This window comes from Oncorhynchus keta, chromosome 6 (genome assembly GCF_023373465.1).
Source record: "Oncorhynchus keta strain PuntledgeMale-10-30-2019 chromosome 6, Oket_V2, whole genome shotgun sequence".
NCBI classification, from domain to species: Eukaryota; Metazoa; Chordata; class Actinopteri; order Salmoniformes; family Salmonidae; genus Oncorhynchus; species Oncorhynchus keta.
Window position 1 is genome coordinate 30808040 of NC_068426.1, and position 15557 is coordinate 30823596.

The 15557-nt window shown below is 41.0% G+C and overlaps 1 protein-coding gene across 5 annotated transcripts in view; it reads right to left on the bottom strand.

The window, feature by feature from the left end:
• Nucleotides 1-471: 471 nt before the first annotated feature.
• Nucleotides 472-15557, bottom strand: part of tor1 (torsin family 1) — a 29870-nt gene continuing 14784 nt past the window's right edge. For 2 of the 5 annotated variants that reach the window (XM_052521312.1, XM_052521313.1), the window contains exons 2-5: nt 4919-5184; nt 4329-4504; nt 3714-3841; nt 472-2164 (exon numbers count right to left, since the gene is read on the bottom strand). In XM_052521312.1, the coding sequence (XP_052377272.1) occupies nt 1920-2164; nt 3714-3841; nt 4329-4504; nt 4919-5184 (815 nt within the window). In that variant the 3' untranslated portion in view covers nt 472-1919. Of the gene's footprint in view, nt 2165-3713; nt 3842-4328; nt 4505-4918; nt 5185-10730; nt 11015-11496; nt 11590-15557 lie in introns of those variants that run through there. The other 3 variants (XM_035772498.2, XM_035772497.2, XM_052521311.1) reach the window with 3 other exon arrangements.

Here is a 15557-nt window from a genome sequence, read left to right on the forward strand (position 1 = left end):
CATTTTGTGTTTCTATTGCAACCAATCCTCTGACATCTTTTACCATCAGACTGGTAGTAGTGCTTACGGTCCCGTTCTTCAAGACCACCAGGTGGAAGAAGAGAGTAGGAGTTCTTACATTTCCTTTAACCTTTTTGATATGTCATGTAATCGGTGGTAAAAAAAAGAAGAAAAAAAGTACCCATTTGTCATACTTGAGTAAAAGTATAGATACCTTAATAGAAAGTTACTCAAGTAAAAGTGAAAGTCATCCAGTAAAACACTACTTGAGTAAAAGTCTAAAATTATTTGGTTATAAATATACGTAAGTATGAAGAGTCAAAATCATTTCAAATTCCTTATATTAAGCAAAGCAGATGGCATCATTTTCTTGTTTGAAAAATGTACTGATAGCCAGGGGCAGACTCCAATACTCAGACATAATTTTCATTAGGAATGTAGTGAAGTAAAAAATGACAAAGATACAAATAGTAAAGAACAGATACCAAAGAAAACGTCTTAGGTAGTACTCTGAAGTATTTTTACTTAAGTACTTTACACCACTGCATGTACTCAAACAAAAGTAAAACAAAAACACATTTTCACTACATAACATTTGACTGAAAAATAGTGAACCTTCCTTCCTGTAATACTTTCTTGTGCATTGTTTAGATCGAGAACAGTAACTGCATGCCAACTGTAAGGCACAGTATACAATTGTACAAAAAAAACATAATTGTTTCATTGTAATTAAGCTATATATATATATATTTTTTTTTTTAAATACATTACATTTACAGACACAGGGCTGTTGGGCTACTCAATTAAACGATTTAGGACAAATCTGGATCAATCTTGAAATAAGTGAAAAATGAAAAAATGTGTGGACTGCACACTAAATACTTGTATACCCACAAAGGTAAACTGACAACAGATGTTGAAATGTACACAATGCTTCTGGTGAATGAGTAAGGATAAAAAACAAAGGCAAAATAGATGTACGTTTTAAGGTGGATATTTCCATGTCTGTATTGACGACAGATATAAAATACACAATTTATGGGTATCCCGTGCACCATAAATGCACAATATTTCATTATTAATGACAATTAAAAAAGGTGCAATCTGCAAGTTACAGCTGTTCAATTGTTATTTCAATTAACAATATTTACACATTGATTCTTGAAGAATTTAACTATCACGTTGATCTCATGGACTGTGTGAGCTCTTGCATCCATAGCACCCTCTCATTTGGAGAGAGTGGTTACACTTCTCTGGCCCTGGCATCCCTAAGATTAACAGCAAACCAAGTTGCAGATCTGCCGTTTGATTTCACAAATTATTACAGATTGTAGCTTTAAACCACATTTGTTTCTAATATACAACTAGTTTTCAATTGCCACCGAGTTCATGTGCAGCAGAATTCCCTGAAAAAAATATATAGTTTTTGGAGATTCTCGTTTACAGAATATATGAATTAGGAGCAAGCATGTTGATTGGATAAAAATTATAACTTTAAACACTTCCCTGTGTGATTTTTCTCTTTTTTTATCTCCTTCAATTCAATCTCCTCTCTCTCAGTAGTCCATTGGTTCATCTTCAGGGAGTGCCATCAGAGAGAGACCGTTGATGTCCTCCACATGGTTGTGTTGACATTGGGAGAACCTGAGGGGCAGGTCATCATTCCCTTTCTGGGTTCAGTCACTGACTTCCTCACCCCGACTGGCGGAGATGTTCTCATTAAGAAAGAGCTCACAGTAGAGTAGGAGGTAGATAGATACAAGTAGCTGTTCCCTCTGAGATCGTCTACATTACAGTCAGCAACTGCAGACAGACTGATCAGACCGACAAACCACCTTTCATCCTAAATTACTACTCATTATGATTAGATTGGTCAGTCTGCAGCCGCCGGCAGCAACGTAGTCGATCTCAAACACACACTATGTGTAGTAATCTAGCTTGCCGCTGATGGTCTTGCAGCCATTGACGGAGAAGATCTTATCACTCTTGGGGAAATAGACCAATTCTCTGGCCATCTGGTCAACCACGTCCTGGTCGGGCACCAAGCCCTTGGCGGACATCTCTGCCATGCCACACAGCAGCACATGTCTGTACTCCAGAGGCAGGAAAGGGATGAAGAAGTCAACTAGGTTCTTGTCTATCAGACTGGTGTGCCACAACCCACCTACACAGAAAGGGAGGGAGGGGGGGACACAGTCATAAGATGGGCAAGAAGACGCTACCACCAATTCCTCTCAGATGTACACAAGTGCCTCGGGGGTAAGGATAGTCATAAGATAGGCAGGGGCAAGAAAGGCAGATGGACAGAATAGAGAGATACAACACAGGTCATCTTTGTACTGAAGGACTGAAAAGTCTCCAATAACCTCCCAAGTCTTCTAACCCCAGGCTTAGTAACAAATGGAAAAATCCTAACCTAAGAGAAACATACACTACATGACCAAAAGTATGTGGACACCTGCTCGTCAAACATCTCATTCCAAACATATGGGCATTAATATGGATTTGATCCCCCCTTTGCTGCTATAAGAGCCTCCACTCATCTGGGAAGGCTTTCACCTAGATGTTGGAACCTTGCAGCGGGGACTTGCTTCCAGTCAGCCATGTACATTAGTGAGGTCAGGCACTGATGTTGGGAGATTAGGCCTGGCTCGCAACCGGTGTTCCAATTCATCCCAAATGTGTTCGATGGAGTTGAGGTCAGGGCTCTGTGCAGCCCAGTCAAGTTCTTCCACACCAATCTCGACAAACCATTTCTGTATGGACATCGCTTTGTGCACAGGGACATTGTCATGCTGAAACAGGAAAGGGCCTTCCCCAAACTGTTCCCACAAAGTTGGAAGCACAGAATCGTCTAGAATGTCATTGCATGCTGTAACGTTAAGATTTCCCTTTAGTGGAACTAAGGGGCCTAGCCAGAACCATTAAAAACAGCCCCAGACAATTATTCCTCCTCCACAAAACTTTACAGTTGCCACTATGCATTCGGCCAGGTAGCTTTCTCCTGGCATCCGCCAAACCCAGATTCGTCCGTCGCACTGCCAGATGTTGAAGCGTGATTCATCACTCCAGAGAACGTGTTTCCACTGCTCCAGTGTCCAATGGCGGTGAGCTTTACACCACTCCAGCCGACACTTGGCATTGCGCATGGTGATCTTAGGGTTGTGTGTGGCTGCTCGGCCATGGAAACCCATTTCATGAAGTTTCCGACAAAGTGTTCTTGTGCTGACGTTGCTCCAGAGGCAGTTTGGAACTCGGTAGTGAGTGTTGCAACCGAGAACAAACTATTTTTACGGCCTACGCACTTCAGCGGTCCCGTTCTGTGAGCCTGTGTGGCCTACCACTTCGCGGCTGAGCCGTTCTTGCGCCTAAGCATTTCCACTTCACAATAACAGCACTTACAGTTGAACAGGGCATTTCTTGCAGGGCAGAAATTTGACAAACATCCTATGACGGTGCCAGGTTGAAAGTCACTGAGCTCTTCATTAAGGCCATTTTCCTGTCAATGTTTGTCTATGGAGAATGCATGGCGGTGTGCTCGATTGTATATACCGGTCAGCAACGGGTGTGGCTGAAATGTCCAAATCCACTAATTTGAAGGGGTGTCTACAAACTTTTGAACATAGAGTATATGATTTGTTAAATATGGAAAAGGGTTACCAAAATGCATAAGTTCGGCTTCAGCCCTAAAGGACGGCAAAGAGGTGGCTTACTCTGCTTGCTGTTGAACACGGACAGGGTGAGAGCTGGTTCTAAGTGTTGCAGCTTGATCCCCTCTCGGTCTCGACCTGCTTTCCAGAAGTCCAGAGCCACCTGCGTGATGTGCTCTCCTCCAGCGTTGCTATGGAGATGAGCAAAACAAACTAGTAGATATTAAAAGTGGTCCAAAGTGGGGTTTTTTGTTCTTCTCACTGGCCAGGTCGGACCTGTTGGCCAAAAATCTACTAGCGAGAACAGAATTTTCATTGGGTAGTGGGAAGGGAGGGCCTCACCACGCGGACCGCGGACCGCCTATTGGGTAGTTTATAAATGCATTAGGGTCATGTCGGGCCTAGGTCAGGGTTCCCCAATAGGCGGTCCGCGTGGTGATTTTATTTGCAAAATTTGAAGTAACTCAACTTTCATTTTGTCGTTCCGTATCTGATTCACAGCTGATTTTCAGCTAAGTAAAAATATGGTCACTACAACGAGTCGTTAAGTTGTGGGAAAGATAGGATGATGGATGACTACTATACTGTATTTGAATGTAAGTCTAGTTTAAACAATTCTAAAGTCTCCAAAAACAACACATGAATTCTTATCACACACTGCTGGTCTGTCTGGCCTACCTGAGGAAGATGAAGATGGCTTGGCGGTAGGAGACCCCGTCCAGATATTCGTAGTAATCCAAGTAGGGCTTTATACAGTCGATCAGGCCAGGGTGCATCTTGTCCATCTCGTCAAAGATGAACATGGAATGTGGGCAGTTGGTGACGTTGCCTTTGATCCACTGCTGCAGCTGAGACTGAGGGATGGTCACAACAGTTTAAACACAGACTTATCTACAGCAGTGAAGACAGTTTACAGCATAGCCGCAAAATACATTTAAAATGTATTTTCAGCTATACATTCTGTATCATATAGAACCATCAAATTCAAATCTGGACCTTGAAGCCAGTTCAAATGTCTTTTTTCCATTCTTCCCATTTAACCAGGGACTGATTTAGACCTGGGACACCAGGTGGGTGCAATTAATAATCAGGTAGAACAGAAAACCATAAGTACTCTGGAACTTGTAGGGTAAGATTTGAATACCCCGATATAGAATATGCATAATAGTGATTTTTTTTTTTTTTTTTTACATTCTCCATTGAGAATTTCCCTGCCACGGTTGCAAGATAGTATATTGTATTTCAATATTACAAAATACTTGTTTTACCTTGTAGTTCTCAATCTGACTCAGATGAGGGAAGTGAGCTGTAGACACAAACTGATGGACGAAACTGCTGGCCATGCCCTCCTTGTAGATGTTTTCAGCTATCAACTGGCTGACTAAGTTCTTCCCTGTGCCAGTCCAGCCATGCAGAGAGAGAACCAGGGACTTTTTGGGGTTTTTATTGTTCATGAATCCCGTTACAGCTTTCTGGATGACTCTGGAGGCAACATGTTGACCAAACAACTTCTGATCTAGGGCCACTTCCAAACCTGATGACAGGAAAGGAGATGATTATTAAGTGTTAATGAATGGGACGTGCTACGAATACACCACCATTATTTCTATACAAATAACAGGTTGTTATATTCATAACTTGTGATTAGTTAAGCATGTAGGACCCAGCTGCTGAGTAGGCTAGTGGTGCGCGGGTCAGCTGTTTGTTCACCCCCACACCTGCTCGCAACCGTCAGACTATATGTGATAAAGTGAAAATCTGTGGCCAGCACTAGACCCTAACCTGCTAATATAGAAGATCCGCTGTAGGCTACTGTCAGAGATGGTGGAAGGATATTTTTTTTTGGACTGATTTAGGCTTTGTTTCTGCTTATAATTTCAGACATTTTGGTAGGCGATTTGTTGGTAAACTGCTACAATTAGATACACGCAGCTTCTCTTCTGTCATATGTTGCATTGGAGGAATAAACTCTTGCTAACCAGAATTAATGTTTCAACCTAATTGACATCAGTAAAGTTCTCTCTGTCATCTATGCCTCTTTCGTGAAGGAAAGACGTTTAGCTGTGAAAATGACCCAAAATGTTCCTGATGCGACTTCAGTTGGGCTTGGATGCATCTTTTATGTGGTTGAAATAGCTTATGATGCTGATAAAGATAAATACCCGGCTGTAGAGGTGCTAACTATGCATTCGCATTCTCTCAAGATTCTGAAATAAAAAACAATTCTCCACTCCTGTTCCCGAGTCAAAATTGTGCCTACATTTGGTGTATAATTTTACTGCAAGCAATGCTTAAATCTGCAGGAGTTACTACTAAGGCTATGTCAGTGGTTATAGACTAGTCAGTGTCCAGATTTCAGTTTCCATTCAACCCATCTGAACAGTAGCCTAGGTTACAGTTCCCTTCACGTGCATAGGCCTATTTGAAGTCCCTTTCTTGTAACTGTCAAATTTGTATAGCGCCTCACAATCATCACACATAACATAGCCGGTGATAACAACACTACCACTTCACCAAATAATTCCCAAATATTACTTATTAGGCCCTCCCTTCCCATTTCGCAGTTTTCCTCAAAGTGAATTAAACTTCGAAGTTGTCCTACCTCAGTGGATCGATTTTTCTGCCGGTTCCCATTTGGCGATTGGCGTGTAGGCTATAGTAGAATAAGGGTGTAAAATAAGGGCTGTGTTTCAGTGAAGGCTTACCCTGGCGTGACGTTTTGATAACCATGTAAATCTCTCTAGGACAAGGTGACTTTCATCAATATATTCACCTGTATTACCCCCCTCCCCCCTCCCAAATGAAATGCTAATTTGCTGCTAATGTGGATATCATAAAGAACTACAAATGCCATGATGATATGGCCAAGTCTGCCAAATCGAGGCAAAAGTAAGAATCCCTGGATTAACAATCTAATGTTAGCTAAATGTAGTAATGAATAAATTGGCAACATTTCTTTAAGTAGACAATTCTGTTAACTGTCTTGTGTGGGTTTGAAATTGACACAACACCTGAAAGCAACGGTGTCAGCTAGAGATAATGTGCAGGAGCTTGCAGGGATTTTTTGCCTGTGTACTTTGATGCTAATTAGCACTTTTGAATCTGTGAGTAAATAGAGACAAATATATTGATAAGTCACCTTGTCCGAAAGATTTACATGGTTATCAAAACGTCACGCCAGGGTAAGCCTACACGAAACACAGTCCTTATTTTCAGATTTCTAAAATACCTTACGGGGAAGAAATGGTAGAAAAATGATTGGAACCATTTCCCTGTTTGACCACTAGGTTTTATGGGTTTTATGACACTTCCACTTTGGGGCTCTTATTTGGCGCGTGTACAGTTAGTTACATGCTGACCAGACTGCTCGTGCGCATGTTGATTTTGCCAAGCATTAAAACATTAAATGGCAATTTAGCTAGCGGCTGCTAGCTAATTTGTCCTGGGATATAAACATTGGGTTGTTATTTTAGCAGAAATGCACAAGGTCCTCTACCCCGACAATTAATCCACAGATAAAAGGGTAAAAAATTGTTTCTAGTAATCTCTCCTCCTTCAGGCCTCTTCTTTGTTCTTTATAATGGCAGTTGGCAACCAACTTTAAGGTGCATTACCACTACCACTGTAGTTGCCAACTGGCATATAACATCCTAATTTTATTTAGAACGGCAAACCAGATAAAATTAAAAGGGCCTATTTATATAACGAATATGAATTCGGTGGGCAGAAATGATTAAATATTAAAGCATTAGACCTCTCACTAAAGGCATCAGTGATACAAAAGTTATACTTAAATCCAAACTGGTTCTCTAGTCAATTGGTACGAATGTCTCATCCTATATTCAGGAAGGGCCTTTTCCTTTATTCAGATTATACCTGCTCACTTTCGGTTGTTTGAAAAGGAAATAATCTCCAAAATATCTTTATTTTTTAAACAAACCTTAGAAAGTTGGTTGCAATTTCAGTTTAATCCACCTGAAAGGACGGAACAAATAGTACAACAAATATTGTGGTTAAATTCAAATATACTAATCGATTTTCTTTTAAACTATTTATTGAAGAATTTTTTTAAAAAGGTGTAATTTTTGTGAATTATATCATAAATAGGACTGGTGGAGTTGTCACACATGCAGCTAACATGTAGACATATGGAAATGTCTGCTCTACCCAAAATTACAACCAATTAATTGCAGCATTACCACAAAAATGATAGAGGAAAGTAGAAGGGGAAAAAAGTTGTATTCTCAGCCCTGTATTAAAGAACATAAATGGTTAAAGAAGAGTGTGATAAATAAAAACATATACCAACTTCATTTAAGGACCAAAAAACTGACAGCTGTGCCATATAAATTGCAAAATAGTTGAGAAGAGATATTGGATGTACCCATTCCGTGGCACATGGTTTATGAATTGATACGCAAAACAACGCCAGATTCAAAACTTCACATTTTTCAATATAAATTACTATACAAAATTATTGCAACTAATAGAATGTTATACATATGGGGGATCTAGAAGAAAAAGAAACGCACACCTATAAAGACGAGGTGCTGGCTAGCGGAGTAGAAACTTGAAAATACAAATAAAAGAGAGCCGCACACTCTAGGAGCTCAGATGCAAAAATGTAATACCAACGTTTCGACAGCCAAGCTATCTTCATCAGGATATAATACATATGGGGGGGATACAATCTTCCCAGCTCTGCAGATTCTGCTGTGAGGAGGCAGAGTCATTAGATAATTTATTTTGGTATTGTCCATATGTAATTACAAATAGAAATCAAACTGGATGGACATCAGAAATAGAGGAAGGACTAAGAACAAACAAGAGACAACTATTGTAAAGTAGACTGTGTCTGTAGAATGTGTATAAGGTGTATGGATTGAAAGTAGAAGCAGAAGTGTTTATTAGTTTACTTCAATTGGGGGATCGGTGGTAGGGTTTGCGGGGAATAATAATAAAGGTATATTCTTTTAAAAAGTATGTATGTCTATATAGGTATGTGTATGTATATATATGCATGCGTGTATGGATATATATATTTACCCCAAAAATATGGGGGATTGGAAATGATGCAGACAATTACATTGGAAGCAACATTCTTTCCGCAATATTAAGCTGATCCACCCTCTAAATAAATATAAATAAAAACACGATAATTAAGTTTACCGATGACACAACAGTGGTAGGCCTGATCACCGACAATGATGAGACTGCCTATAGGGAGGTCAGAGACTTGGCAGTGCGGTGCCAGGACAACAACCTCTCCCTCAACATGATCAAGACAAAGATGATAGTGAACTACAGGAAAAGGAGGACAGAGCACACCCCCATTCTCATCAACGGGGCTGTAGTGGAGCAGGTTGAGAGCTTCAAGTTCATTGGTGTCCACATTACCAACAAACTAACATGGTCCAAGTACACCAAGACAGTCGTAAAGAGGGCAGGACCAAACCTATTCCCCTTCAGGAGACTTGGCAAAGATTTGGCATGTGTCCTCAGATCCTCAAAAGGTTCTACAGCTGCACCATCGAGAGCATCCTGACTGGTTGCATCACTGCCTGGTATGGCAACTGCACGGCCTCTGCCCGCAAGGCACTAGAAGGTAGTACGTACGGCCCAGTACATCACTGGGGCCAAGCTTCCTGCCATCCTGGACCTCTATATCAGGCGGTGTCAGAGGAAGGCCCTAAAAAATGTCAAAGACTCCAGCCACCCTTGTCATACTGTTCTCTCTGCTACCGCACAGCACGCAGTACCGGGGCGCCAAATCTAGGTCCAAGAGGCTTCTAAAACAGCTTCTACCACCAAGCCATAAGACTCCTGAACATCTAATCAAATGGCTACCCAGACTATTTACATTGCTCCCCCTCTTTTACACTGCTGCTACTCTTTTATTATCTATGCATAGTCACTTTAATAACTCTACCTACATGTACCTATTACCTGAATTACCTCGAATAACCGGCACATTGACTCTGTACCGGTACCCCCTGTATATAGCCTCACTATTGTTATTTTGTTACTTTAATTTAAATATTTTGTAGGTACTTTTCTTAAAACTGCATTGTTGGTTAAGGGCTTGTAAGTAAGCATTTCACTGTAAGGCCTGTTGTATTCGGCGCATGTGACAAGTACAATTTGATTTGAAGGCCTGATTCACACAGTCCCCTCTGAACAGTTGTTCAGATGTCTCTGTTACTTGAACTCTGTGATGCATTTATTTGGCCTGCAATTTCTGAGGCTGGTAACTCTAATGAACTTATCCTCTGCAGCAGAGGTAACACTAGGTCTTCCTTTCCTGTGGCGGTCCTTATGAGAGACAGTTTCATCATAGTGAGTGATGGTTTTTTAGACTGCACTGAAATTTTAAGGATTGACTGAACTTAATGTCAAAGTAATGATGGACTGTCGTTTCTCTTTGCTTATTTGAGCTGTTCTTGCCATAATATGGACTTGGTCTTTTACCAAATAGGGCTATCTTCTGTATACCACCACAACCTTGTCGCAACACAACACAAGGAAAGAAATTCTACAAATGAACTTTGAACAAGGCATATCTGTTCATTGAAATGCATTCTAGGTGATTACCTCAAGAAGCTGGTTGAGAAAATGCCAAGTGTGCAAAGCTGTCAACAAGGCAAAGGGTGGCTACTTTGAAGAATCTCAAATATAAAATATATTTTTATTTGTTTAACACTTTTTTCGGTTACTACATGATTCCATATGCGTTATTTCATGGTTTTGACGTCTTCACTATTATTCTACAATTGAGAAAATAGTAAAATAAAGAAAAACCCTTGAATCAGTAGGTGTCCAAACCTTTGACTGGTACTGTACATTTCACAAGAATTATACATTTATAGATTTTAGGTATTGTTTTCTCTTTTTTTAAGCTGCCCGTCAACCACACAATATTTCATGACCCACTAAAGTAGGCCAATGGTATATTGGTGGAGATCAATATGCAATTGGATGACTAAAACGCAAAGGGATTGACTGTGTCTACATGATCAAATAGCCTAAGTAAACCACGTAAACAAACACTTCAACCATCTAATAGTTTAGCGGTACACATACCTGTTGAATTAAAAGCAACCCATTTTGACCCGCAACTTTCATGTAAATGATTGTACATTTTCTTCCCCACTGCTGCTAGGCCTAATGTTACTCCCGCACCGACAATTGTGGTTGAGATTGGTTCGAACGCATTCACAAGTACACTCGATATCAAAACATACAAGATGTATGTTACTCTCATTTTCTCTTAAAATGAAAATGTAGCTACCTAGTTTATCATTTAGGAGTGGAACGACGGAGTGCAAATCAGCTACGATCCTTCCTTGTACGTAATCATTATGCGACAGTAAAAGCAAATGTCGCGTTCACACAACTTCCTTTTTGATGATTCTTTTTTTATTAAACAGTAACATGCAAAACACAAGAAACACTCGAACATCTCCGACTTGAGACTTCATTACGTTCAAGATAACTGGGAACTCGATATTTGTCAAATCAAATGCACATGCGCCGAATACAACAGGTGTAGACTTAACCGTGAAATGCTTACTTACAAGCACTTAACCAACAATTCAGTTCAAAAAATAGAGCTAAGAAAACATTTACTAAATTAATTAAAGTAGAAAAAAACTACATTAAAAGAAACACATTGAAATAACAATAACGAGGCTATATACAGGGGGTACAGGTTAGTCGAGGACGGTCATCCAACTTGGAATTCCAACTCCGGAATTCGGGACTCTTTCTTGAGCTGCGACCTGAAGATCAATGCCGTCATGATTTGACCTCTTATTTTTCCTAGTTCCCAGTTGTTTTGAACAAGCACCTTTCTGAAGCACCGACCTGAAGCTCAGTGCCGTCATGATTTGACCTCGTATTTTCCCTAGTTCCCAGTTGTTTTGAACAAGCACCTTTCTGAAGCACCGACTTCCCGACCTGAAGCTCAATGACGTCATGATTTGACGTCGTTTCCCCCCCCCCCCTTCTTCTTCTTTAAAGTGTTATGGCAAACTACAGCTATTGGTGTACACCTACTGCATTGGGCATTGAAACAAAAATATTCCATTGCGAGAACGTTCCATTGTGCGATCCCTAAACAGGCGCAGGTGCCTGTAAGGACAGGGCACTCAAATCCTTGAGTCCCAAATGCACTCACAATGATGCCTATTTTCTCTGAGTTCCCCTCTGTTTGCGCAGTGCAGTTGATGACCAATGCAATAAACGCTACAAAGTTCACCTTCTTGACATGCAACATGTCAGGATCCCTCTGTTCACAAGGAATATTATCTGGTTTCTCTATGTGTCTCTATTCCTACTACCAATATTTCTTCAACTTCACTCCTTTATTCCACTCTTCTCAATGCCTCTGCATAGGAGACGTGCTGGACAGCCCTTATTCTTACTACGTCAGTCTCCTTCGCCCAAACAGGGCACTTCAGAAGTTCGGCTGCACCACAATTGCAGAATTTAGGCTCAGCTGGCATATATACCCCTCCCGTCATACACTTGACATATGACCAAATATTTAGCATTTATCACACTGCACAAAGGCTTTTTCCACCACTACTTAAGTACATTTTAACACTCCTGTTGTGTTCCGGTCGAATTGGACTGATTTACAAGTTCTCTCTCTGAAAAATGTAGTTCATTTAATCTGATTGTCATAAGGTTCCATAACTTTGTCCACACAGGGCATCTGAACACACAAAATACATTTTGATGATTTTCTTTACATTTTGGGTGTTATATTTACCTTTTGTACAACTGTGGTGTTCCCAGTCAAAATAAATGAATGGGTGAGACTACAATTAGTGTATAACATTGAGTTCAGGCACATGCACATTCATCAGATGGACACACTTCCTCTCCCAGACCCCCACATGCATGTGTGTTTGAGTGTGCGCACACACACACACACACCTCACTCCCCATCTTGGCTTCCATGGCAAACCCCACGGGAACCTTAGAACCCTATAGAATCTTTCCCCCACAGGAACCACACCTGTTGACATCTCGCAGCTCTGGTATATAAAGCTTTTTTGAGGCTTTTTCATTCTGTGGCAGCACAATGACCAAACGATATAGTGTATGTGAGGCTCTTGATCATACCTTTGATTATGACACTGGTGAGGAGGAGAGAGGCCAGGAAACTGACAGTGAAGATGCATTAGAGGAGAAAGTAGTCTTTGATAAATAGCACAATATGTTTAATCGGAGCATTTGTTATAGTCAAAATAATAATTTGCTTTAACTTCTAGCGACACCCCAAAAGATAACACCCTTGATATCTGCCCTGCATCGAAGATCCACACAACACATTCCATTCCGATATATTATTTTGGTACATAGCACGCTCTTTCCGTTCCACTGATCCAGCCCATTTGTCGTTATTTTCATCGACGCCACCTAATCCTCAATTTTTACAGAGACTTCAATCGGATCTCCCAGTTAACATCTATCCAAAACCCTTACTCTGACCAAAAAATAATCAGAACTAGGTTTGAATTTACTACATTCCACTACCACTTTACTTCTCTTATTTCCTTTTGTATTCGCCAATGTATTCCAATTCTTCACAATCTCATCTCCACTTGACACACCATCTGATTCAAACTTCACATCTTCTAGTGCCATTTTCTCCTTTCCCAGAGTTCCCTGTTGTCTTGAAAGCACCACAAGATGGGCTAAAACTAGCATGGCTGACTCGTGACCCATGTGACTACACAGCAAACTAGAGAGGCTGGTGTTAGCAAGACTAGGCTAAAACCACAGAGTTTCTAAACCCAAAGGCGCAACATCACAAGATTTTAAGGAACACTTACCAAAGGGACCAAACAGACCAGGCCGGGGTTTGAGAAGTCAATGAAATAAGTTAAAAATTCTTCCTTAATTGTTCATTCTCTCAAAATCTAAAGGCACAAACTACACTACATGACCAAAGGTATGTGGACACCTGCTTTAATTCCAAAATCATGGGCATTAAAATGGAGTTGGTCCCCCCTTTGCTGCTATAACAGCCTCCACTCTTCTGGGACTTGCTTCCCCTCAGCCACAAGAGCATTAGTGAGGTCGGCACTGATGTTGAGCGATTAGGCCTGGCTCACAGTCGGCGTTCCATTTCATCCCAAAGGTGCTCGATGGGGTTGAGGTCAAGGCTCTGTGTAGGCAAGTCAACTTTTTCCACACCGATCTCGACAAACCATTTCTGTAAACTCAGATTCATCTGTTGGACCGCCAGATCGTGAAGTGTGATTCATCACTCTGCCAAGCAGGGTCGTGTTTCGGAGGACACATGGCTCTCAACCTTCGCCTCTCCTGAGTCAGTATACCAATTGGATATCACGAAATGGTGGAGAAAAAGGGGTAAAAAGTTTTTAAAAATAAAAAGAATGCTTCTCCAATAGAAATCCCAGATCACACTTGTAGGCGATGTAATGGAGACATTGGCTAGCTAAGCTCATGTATATAAACACATAATCGGGTCTGACGGTTGTCTTGCACTGAACTGCACATTTGCAGGCCATCAAATCAAAGGCACCTCTTCGTTATAAAGTTGTTTTTGACAAAAATGAAAACATGTTAGCTTGTCACTTTCACAAGGTTGGAGTAATAACATGTTGAACTACTGAAGACATTGGCTCGAATCTAGGTTGTGTCTTCAGATTTCGAGAAAATTAACTAAGGAAGAATTCTTCACTTCTCTCAATGACCTCTCAAACCCTGGCTTAGTCTGTTTGGTCTGTTTCGCAAGCGTTCCTGGGAATATTTGCGATGTTGCGCCTCTGGGTTTAGAAACTCTGAGGTAACTGCATACATGGAGTGTGTCTGAAAGTGTTTGTGTCAACAGAAGTGGGTGTATGTAAAGCAAATCAGCTAATTGGTCAGATTTTTTTCCACTCATGATCGTTTTGCGTGGACGATTGGGCTGCACGATGAGGCCATTGTTGACAACCATAGCATTTTAGCTAAACCTAACCCATAACCCCTTTCCTAATCTTAAACTCATTCTCCTAATCTCCTGCTACGTTAGTTCTCTTAACCTGCCAAGTTAATTCTCTCCTAGGTTAGTTCTCTTAACCTGCTATGTAAACATTAAGCTGACCGCTGTGCACCCAGCTATGGCTGTTTAATAATGAAGCACTGATGTTTCACCCATCCCTGTTGATCCACCCAGTTCTTTTGCAACGCCCACTTTCAGATACACTCCAAGTATGCAGTTACCTGTACCTGCCCTTTTTTTCATTCCGTTCCGCTGTTTGACCAGCAAAACAAAGTTCTGTACTGGTTTGAACCCAAAATAAGTAATGGTTTATATTGTTCCTTTTTAAATCTACTTTAAAATGGTTTTTATTTAGCTCAACATTAAATTAACAATGGATAGAGCAGCTTGCGATGGAGCGGGCAAGCTACATACATACATGCATTGGACAGACAAGTGTGGTGTAGGATGCGGGTGAGGAGAGAGTGGGCATGAAGCGCTGGGCATCTTGTTGTAATGACATGCATTATCTGTTTAAAAGTCATACTCACATCGGCTACAGAGAGCGTGATCAACAGCTGCTGCTCTCAAGCATGGTTTAGTGTTGCTTGCCTCAAAGCGAGCATAGAAGTCATTTCGCTCATCTGGTAAACTCTGTCGTGTAACTGGGTTTCCCTTTGTAATCTGTGATAGTCCTGTATTGTCACTTTGCCTATTTGATGGTTTGTTGGAGGGCGTAGTGGGATTTGTTGTAAGTGTCCCAGTAAGTGTCTCACTCTTTGAAAGAGGCAGCTCTAGCCTTTAGCTCAGTGCAGATGTTGCCTGTAATCCATGGCTTCTGGTTGGTCACTGTGGGGACGACGTCGTCAATGCACTTATTGATGAAGCCGGTGACTCTTCAATGACAT